The following is a 9,879-nucleotide window of genomic DNA, read 5'->3' as shown; positions in this document are numbered from 1 at the left end:
TTGAATAACATCGGGGAGAGGCTACAACCCTGTCTCACTCCTTTCCCAACCACTGCTTCCCTTTCATGCCCCTCGACTCTTATAACTGCCATTAGGAAAGTCATCCCGCAAGGAGGAAATCGTAAAGCGTCTCTTTCTCTCTCACCTTATTGTCCACTCCCTGCACCAAAACTTTCATTAACGACCGAAGGACGCCCACTCCGTTGTACATCATGCACATCTGTGCGGCCACCTTTAAATGCTCCCACCCACTTTCTTATAGAACGGAAGTAAACTTTGCGTGATGTGTCACTGCCAAGTACATAGTTTGATATTGTGTACTGTGTATTCTGTATTGAACCGGGGACCTAGAGACGACGGAGAGGCTTCGTCCCACCGTAGCCCTCAGTGGTTCGCAACCCCACAACAGGCCACAGCAGTCCATCCACCCCACCGCCGCCCCACACCGAACACAGGGTTATTGTGTAGTTCGGCCCCCAGTGGACCCCACCGGAAACGTCTTATACTAGACGAGTCTACCCCAAATGTTTGCGTGGTTGAGTAACCATGGCGTACGCGTACGTGGAGAGTGTCTGCGCATCAATCGCCAATATAGTGTCAAAGTGGCGAAATAAGGGGAAGCAGCCGGCATTCGCCGAGGCAGATGGAAAACCGCCTAAAAACCATCCATAGGCTGGCTGACTCACCGGACCTCGACACTAATCCGCTGGGCGGATTCGTGCCGGGAACCGGTATGCTTTCCCACTCGGGAATCAGTGCGTTAGACAGCGCGGCTAGCCGGGCGGGCCTAGCTTGGTATACTTCCTGCATACATAAAAACATCTGATAGAGTATATTACAGAAGTTACTGAAAGAAATATGCAATGGAAAGAAGAAAAATGACACTTGTATTCAAAGACAATAACTACAGCGACATCACCGTGATTTACAACGGTCCCCAGAACATTGCAAAAGACGGGACGTGATTCTTACTAGTGTGTGCGTGAACGCGACGAAGGTCAGTGCATGCTCAGCAATACGATGGCCGCAAATTTTGTACGGACTTTTTGTGGTACGCGTTCCATTTCTCTACCAATGCGGTCGACAACTGCTAGATGGCCACTGGTGCGTGTGGATGTGCTTGAATGCGTATCCCCAACGCACACCACAAGTGCTCGATGCAAGTCGGAGCTCATGCGAGGTACAGTTAGATGCGGTCTCGCATTGGCATCAACAAGAATGATGTCAGGGGAGACGCACGAGGAAAATTAATACTGTCTCACAATAACGCTGATCGATAAGTGCACCGCATTGAAAGTCTTCGAGGTCAGTGCGTCTGTGCAACGGTATGCCTCTGCAACCTGGACCACCAAAACCATCATGTTCGACGGTGTTCATCGGAACATCAAGTGTTGTCACTTGTCGCGTTATTTTAGGGCCTGATATGTTTTAACTGACATCTCCAATATTTGCAGCCATTCTTCATCTGTTGTTGCTTCAATGAAATATATTATTTATACAAGTCCGTTACTTGGAAGAGACCTTTTATTCTCTCACCAATTCGTTTCGTCCTTGGTTAGTTGTGTGTCAGTATGATTAATTAAACGTGGGTAAACTGTAAGTATCGGAAAGCACTGATTGTGTGGATACGTTTGTGAGTTCTGCTTCAGTTGTTTTCTCTAGTTTGTGTGCTGTTGCTTTTTTGGTTTTTTGTTTTTTTTGTTTTTGTTTTGAGAGATACGGAATTTTTAAGATACACACGATAAATGTGACTCTTTTACTTCAGGACGACATTTTATGGGTTTCATGTTCATGTTTTCAAGGTTTTCGTCAGGGCGACCAAAGATTCAGCTGTTCGCCCAACAACGTATATCACCACCGCCATCACTATTATCATCATTGTCGACGTTATCCGTAATGTACTGCTCCTGATAGGTATCAATAGTCAAAACCGTGCGATGATGAAGACTTCGCTAATTCTTACCGGTCGAATGCCATTTTAGCTACGTAGTCGGTGACGTGAACTTCGGAACTGCATGCCTCTATTTCGGATTCCGAATAACCATGATTACGTGAAAGTATTTATTTTCTTCTTACAGGTAATAAAATATTATTTCTTCAGACTGGTATACGCCCTACAGTTGACACCAGTAAGCCCTCGTTTCTTTGAGTGGTCTATTTCCGACGATAAAAAATCGCAACACAAAAAAAAAAGTATGTAGAGTAACGAAATTTCGGAAAATATTTAAGTGATTAATGTTGCAAGATCAGAGGTTAACGTAAGTGCAGGATAAGACAGCGCATATGTGAAAGGCTGGTACATTAATAGCCTATGTAACCGTCAGATTGTTGAATGCAACCATGCAAATGTGCGTGCAATGTGTTGTACAATTGCCGGATGTCAGGTTGTGTGATGGAGTCCTATGCCTCGTGGACTACGTCAGTCAGTACGGGTACGGTTTACGCTGTTTGTGGATGACGCTTGAATTGGTGAAGAGTTCTCGGGCTTCCAGCCGGCTGGCGGTGTCTTAAACTGCGTTTCGACGAGTGACACACTCATCATTTTCTAGCCAGAAGATGATGATTATGTCATTCGTTGAAACGTCGCAGTTTGATGACACCGCCAGCCGGCTGGAAGCCCGAGAACTGTTCACCAGCTGTATACGCCGGGAAAGTACACATTAACATTTACGACCCTTGAGTTGTCATCCGATGATACCTCACATATGGTCGGTCGGAGACAGACCTGGCGGTCGAGGAAACCAAAGCAACATGTCGACACTTTGTAATGCATGTATCATGCCTGTGACACCCTCTCCCCTATTTCCCGATAATGCAAAACGTGCTGCCCTTCTTTGAACTTAATCGATCTACTCCGTAATTCCTGTCCGGTAAGGATCCCACACCGCGCAGCAGTACTCCAAAAGAGGGCGGACAAGCCTGTTGTAGGTAGTCTCTTTAGTATGATGCGCCGCATCTTCTAAGTGTTCTGTCAATAAAATGCAGTCTTTTGTTCGCCTTCTCCACGACACTTTCTATGTATTTTTTCCAATTTAAGTTGTTCTTAACTGTAATTGTGCGGTATTTAGCTGACTTTACCAGATTTAGATTTGGTTGATTTATCCCGTAACAGAAATTTAACGGATTCCGACCTCACACTTTTCGCTACTTAGGGTCAATTGGCAATTTTCTCACCACACAGGTAACTTATCTAAATCGTTTAGTAATTGGTCCTGATCTTCTGATGACTTTACTCGAAGATAAACCGACAACATCATCTGCAAACAACTTAAGCGGCTGCTCAGTTTGTTTCATAAATGATTTATATAGATAAGGAACATTAGAAGGCCTGTAATGCTACCTTGAGGAAGGCCAGAAATCACTTCTGTTTTACTCGATGACTTTCCGTCAGTTACTACAGACTGTGACCCCTGGAATAGAAGGGAGAACCGATAGAGGTACTCAAGGTACCCTCCGCCACACACCGTCAGGTGGCTTGCGGAGTATGGATGTAGATGTAGATGTAGATGTAGACAGGAAGTCACGAATCCCAGGTCATAACTGAGACGATATTCCACAAGCACGCAGTCTGATTAGAAGCCGTTTGTGAGCTACGGTGTCAAGAGCCTTCTGAAAATGTAAAACTACGGAATCAATTTGAAATCCATTGTCGATAGCACTCAGATTTCGTGTAAGTAAAGCGCTAGTTGTGTTACACAAGAACCATGTATTCTAAATCCGTGTTGACTGTGTGTCAACAGATCGTTCTCTTTGAGGTAATTCGTAATTTTCGATCACAATATACGTTCCAAAATGCTGTTCCGTAACGACGTTAACGATAAGGGCCTGTAATTTGGTGGATTACTTCTACAACCTTTCTTGAATATTGGAGTGACCTGTGCAATTTTCCAGTCTTTGAGTATGTATCTCTTGTCGAGCGAGCGGTTGTATATAACTGTTAAATGTGGAGTTAATTGCATCAGTATACTCCGATATTGGTATATAATCTGCACCGGAAGACTTGGTTTTATTGATTTAAGTTGCTTCACTACTCTGTGGATGCCAAATTTCGCCGCACTGCCCTAACGGATATCTTCGTTGTACGTCCCACATGGGTTTGTGCGGTTATTTCACGCAATGTTGCTTGTCTGTTCGCACTGACACTCTCTTAATACTGTGGATCTCGGAATACTGAATTAACAAACGATTTCTGAACTGGAATATACGATGCGTCTAGCCAGCACCCCCTGTAAAAGAAAGCCTGTCTACGTAGTGCGTGACGTCACAAGATGGCTACACACATAGTCCCTTCTTCAACAGTTTCACGGAACAGTGCTTGTGAATAGTCGTTCGGCGAGTTTCGCGTCAGTTTACTATTATAGTGAATGGTGTTCCTGCGTTAGTGTACGTGATTTGGTTGTTTAGTTTATGTGCACTAAACTGGTGATCTGTTTTTCTTGCCTGTGAAAATTTCGTTGCCTGCAAAATGCCGTATCGTTGTTGTGTGCCGAATTGTAGAGGAAATTACGACGGTGGACCAAAAGTAACCGTGTTTAAATTTCCGGAGGATGAAGCAACGAGGAAGAAATGGTTGTCAAGTATTCGCAGAGATAACTTCACTCCTTCTTCAAGTTCAAGAGTAAGTATTTGTTTTGTTTATTTCTTAAAAGAGGTTAAGTGTGCTAACAAAGAATAGGCACTTATGCAGTAAGGAAGGTCAGCGACATTTTGACTAATATATCAGATCTTAACTGAATAAGTGCCGAAGAAAATAGCGTTTCGTTTTCTTGCCCTGGCAATTCTACAGTTTAGCTGGTATAGGTTATATGAATTCTGTATTCTAGAAGTTCAACCAGTATAGTCTAGCACAGTCATACTTACGTAGTTAAATATCTCAGTATATCTTTATACTTACTGTTTATGCTGCCTGTTGTTAGGAATAAAAGTCTGTTTATAATTAAGTACGTGCACTTAAGATACAGACGACTTTCGATGTATTCTGCTTCTGTATTTAGTGTTTCTTTTTGCTGTAAAAGTCTTTAGGAAGTTGCCTGTTCAAAAACAAGTAATGTGGTGTACCCAGAAATTGAAAATGAAGTAAAAACAGTGTCTCAGTCGCTTGTTTTTAATAAATTATTGGTCGGAATTTGAAGTCATTGCAAGGAATGTTACTATTAGGGAATATAGTAGGCTTTAGACTTAACAGTGAACCATAGACAGGAAAAATGAATGAGTACATGAATGGATTAACAGGCCATCACAAAATGCAAAGGGAGAAACTGTGAAAACATATTAAAAATACTTGTGGATTTTACAAATTCTTACTTTCTGGGTCTGGAATTTCAGATACATGCCAGTGGCCTACACAGCTGTCTTATAGATACACAGCTAAAGTACTTGAAAGCAATTGTGTGCTCATGTTTAGCCTAATAGGTAGCACATAAGTGGCAATGTATTAGTTCATCATACTGTCAGTTTTTATGTAAGTTATGAACTGATATCAAAAGCGAAACAGTGTCTATCTGATAAAAAGCACTACCTTTAAGTATTTCATAGTTCTAAAGGTTACACAGTGTGACAATTACTTTGTATTATTCTGTTACTGTGTCACAGTTGCTTCTATGGATTACACCTGTGTGAGTTTGGTGTCATCATGCTTTCTTGTGTCCGAGGTGTGTGTGTGTGGGGGGGGGGGGAATAGAGCAAGACATTAAGCAAAAATCCCACCCCTCTTGTAAATATATGAGCTTCAAGGCTAAATTATAAAAAAAATTGTCACTGTTATTGAATTATGCTACAAACATTAGTCAATGTTTGTAATTTTTGATGGGGCAAGTACTTTCTTCATTTCACCATCTCTTTAAGAGCTTGTTGCCATGACATGTAACTGCATGTGTTTTGATATTGTAGTGTTATTTTTTTATAGAGTTACTATGCCATGGCCACATTTGTCACTTGAGTATTCTTCTGCATTTTAGTTGGGAGTCTATTTGTATTTTAGAACTAGAAACTAACTTTATATTCATAAATTGTTTTCACACTATTAATATTGTCATCACATTCAGTTGTAAGCACCTTTTTCATTTTTTATTCATTTTTAATTACAGGTATGTCATGTTCACTTCCACAAGGATGATGTTATTTGGGAAACACAAATTGTGGATCAAAGGACTGGTCAGTTATTAAGAGCCCCCCTTCTCAAACCACGTTTGAGACCAGATGCAGTTCCATCACTACTCCCAAACTGTCCTTCCTACCTTTCAAAAGAAGAAAGTAGACGTGAAGGGCCAGAGGAGAAAAAACAAAGGCTTGAAAATGAGCAGTTAGCTGCAGCGTTACAATATAGTTTAGCATCACAGAAGGACTATGAAAACAATTTCAGCTTCAGTTCTTTAGAAGAGTTGATGTTGCGTACGAAGGAAGTGGATTTGCCCAACGAGTGGAGTGTGATTGAAAAACACAGTGATTTTGTTTGTTTTTTAAAGATAATAAGAAATCCAGCACCATTAATCACACATTCTGTCGTTATAGATAGTAATTTAAATGTTTCATTGTTTAAGAAAGATGTACAAATTAAGACATTAGGAAAAAGATCTTTTCCCGTAATTGTAACCAATATCCATGAAATTGTCAGTGTACTGCAGGAGTTTTCAGACACAGATTGTGGGCACTCAGAAACTTCTATAGATAGTATTGTAGAGATAGTGAAAGACAGTCTAGGAGTGCTGAAAGACAGTGTACAGGAGAGTGAAAAGGAGATGGTAGACTTTATATATGAACAAGTTAGTCTCCTAAATGTAAAGAAATTTAATCATAGGTTTAGTTCTACATTTATGATACTGTGTTGTTTGCTATTTTCAATTTCATCTCATGCTTACAATTTCGTACGTAGCAGCTCATTAATGAAAATGCCACATCCAAGCACTCTGCGTAGGATCTGCAGCAAATTTAATGTGAATCCATCTCACGAAAGGCTTGGGGGAAGTAATTTCCTGTCCTATGCAAGATAGAAATTTCAATACTTGAACAGCGATGATGTCAATGTTGTTTTGAGTGTAGATGAAATTCATCTAAATTCTTATTTGGAATATAAAGGAGGTAGTGTTTTGGGCATGTCATATAACTCGGAATGTGCTGCAAATTCAGCATTTGTATTTATGTTGCAGAGTGTCAAGTCTTTGTACAGGGATGTTGTTCACATTTTACCGGTGAAAACCATTTCATCTAATGCATTATACGATGTGCTACTGGCCATAATAAATGGCCTTGAACTAATAGGCTATAGGGTTTTTTGTGTGGTAACTGACAACAACAAAATCAATAGCAAAACCATGTCAATGTTTTCTCCGGATAAAGCTGTTAATATAGTTTTTAAACATCCCTCTGATCCTAATCGCCCACTTTTCTTTTTAATTGATGCCATACACATTGTTAAATGCATAAGAAATGTGTGGCTGAACCAAAAAAATGATGGTAAAGATATGTTTTATCCTCAGTTTCCAGTTAGAAAAGAAGTGGAAGAAAATAAGTTTTCTGTAGCTTCTTTTAAAACACTGAAACAGATTTATGACATAGATTCCAGTTCTTTAGTAAAATATTGTCACACATTGTCTCTCAAATCACTTTGCCCTACATCATTAGAAAAACAGAGCATGAAACTAGTGCTGCAGATATTCAATCGACATGTGTCAGAGGGCCTTGAGGTAGCTAGTGATAAATTTGATTTGAGACATGCACCATCAACAGCAGAATACATTCGAATAATAACAAAATGGTTTGATGTCATGAATGTGAAATCAGTGTTTAAAGGGAAACACAAACAGAATCCTTATATGGATCCGTTGACAACTGATAGCGTTTCTATGCAATTTTTGCTAGATTTTCTAGACTGGCTTGATGTGTGGAAAGCAAAGGGTTTGTCAAGTGGGTTTCTCACAAAAGAAACATTTTTTGCTATTCAGCATACAACATATGCCGTTGTAGAGATTGCTCGATACTGTACTGAAGAGCTAGGTATGAGCTATTTACTGACAGCCAAGCTACAAACAGATGTGCTTGAGCGGCGTTTTGGAAAGTATAGACAGCTTGCAGGTTCCCAATACAATATTTCAGTGACACAAGTCTATGAAGCAGAAAAGAAGCTTCGAATTCAAAGTGTAATGCCTTTAGTTTTATGTTCTCCTTCCTATGGCAATATCACAGTAGGGGCCATAAAAAATTTTATGTTTTCTGAAGTTGAAGAAACAGACACATTAGACATAGAAGTCAGTGTAACTCAAGACGATGTTCTTTCAGTGAAAGATATTGCAACGTCTTTAACTTTCATTGCAGGCTACTGTGCTCATGCAGTGATTAAGAAGCTGAAATGTGAGAGTTGCCTTAATGAAATTGTGATTGAAAAGGAGTTGCCAATAAACGAACATTTTAGTTTGATACAGAGACTTGATCATGGAGGACTAAAATACCCATCAGACACTATTTTAAATATGATTGTCTACACTTATATTGTCATCAGCAAACTTCTCAAAGAACATGAAAGAGATTTTCTTGCCTGTACGAATCAACGTGCTATTGCCTGTGCAGTAGCACTTGCTACTCTTCACGAAAATGACTTTTTATTATTTGATGGGGTATGCTGCAATGGACATTCATCCCAGGCAATAATGAAAAGTGTTGTTTGGGTTGGTGTCAATATATTTTTAAACAACTACTGTAAAAAGATTAATGGAAAAAAAATTTCAAAAAACACTCAGCGAAAACTGCAAACTCTTACAACATAATTTTGAAATCTTTATCTTAGATTCTTTTTAAATCATTAATACAAAACCTGTCATCAGTAATATTGCCACATCAACAAATGCCTCTTAAGCTGAACTAGTCAGGTTAATCTGAAACTAGTCAAACTTACCAAATTGCAACTTATGGCTGAGAGTTTGTATAAATATTTTAATATACAGCTGCTAACAGCTATCAACACTAATAGCCTAACGTGAAATTTTTATCAAAGAAATTAATCTTTAATATAAAGAATCTTACACTAATTCTTTCTCAGTTGAAGTTGGGTGGTGAATGATACATACAGGAGGGAGGGGAGGGGGTGTGGCAGGCAGAGAGGACCAATAGTAATCTTTTTACAGTATGTGAAACCTAAAAATCAATTCGCTTGCTTTTCCGAGTATGACTTAAACCACTTCTTTGCTGCATGCCTTATTCATAGTATTTCTAATTTGTGTAATAAAGTTATGTGGCCCAACATGGCACATGCCTTTGACAAAGACAAGGCAATGCCATTTTGATCACCTTCCTTTATTATTTTGAGAAAAACTTACACAAACTGTGCTATAGCAGACTCCACTTTTTTTGCAAACAAGGTTAGTTTGTTTTGGTGATAAATGGAAGACAAGAGCAAAATTGCTCTATAGTTCTCTACATTCTCTGCAACACTTTTCTTTGTATACTGAAGTTATTACTTTAGCTTGTGATACATGTGAGAAATCTGCCAATTTGTAATGATTCATTAATTGTTACTGTTGAAAAAGCTATTATAGTATTTATGCATTCTTTAGGTAGACAGACTTCGATTTCACGTAGTGTTTGTGGTGTTCCTCTGTCTTCTGCTACTGTCACTGTTGTGAGTGCAGATGTGCATGCTGTGACAATTGCCTCTCTTTTTCTGTGTTTACTACTTTCTCTGCAGCTGTTATAACTGTTGTTCTCTCAACATTTTCTTATGTAGATCATGTTTGCCTATATTTTACTACCAATACAAATGGAGAAGCTGGTAGGGGAGGGCTTTGCAGTACTTTCATGGCCTTCTTTGTGTATAATGATTGGCAGGTCTCCTCATCTAATAGTAATGTAATTGTGGAACAGCTCTCACTTCTGTTACAAGCACTATTG

The 9,879-nt window shown here is 39.5% G+C and overlaps 1 protein-coding gene across 1 annotated transcript; it reads left to right on the top strand.

Moving 5' to 3' along the window:
- The first annotated feature begins 4,273 nt into the window (after positions 1–4,273).
- LOC126215286 (THAP domain-containing protein 5-like) lies at positions 4,274–6,998 on the top strand. Its single transcript, XM_049941974.1, has 2 exons — positions 4,274–4,618; positions 6,087–6,998. The coding sequence occupies exons 1-2, from the start codon at positions 4,466–4,468 to the stop codon at positions 6,987–6,989; spliced, it is 1,056 nt and encodes a 351-aa protein (XP_049797931.1). The 5' UTR covers positions 4,274–4,465; the 3' UTR covers positions 6,990–6,998.
- Positions 6,999–9,879: the final 2,881 nt, after the last annotated feature.

This window comes from Schistocerca nitens, chromosome 12 (assembly GCF_023898315.1).
Source record: "Schistocerca nitens isolate TAMUIC-IGC-003100 chromosome 12, iqSchNite1.1, whole genome shotgun sequence".
NCBI classification, from domain to species: domain Eukaryota; kingdom Metazoa; phylum Arthropoda; class Insecta; order Orthoptera; family Acrididae; genus Schistocerca; species Schistocerca nitens.
The sequence above is the reverse complement of the archived record's forward strand: the minus strand, read 5'-3'. Positions and strand labels throughout refer to the sequence as shown.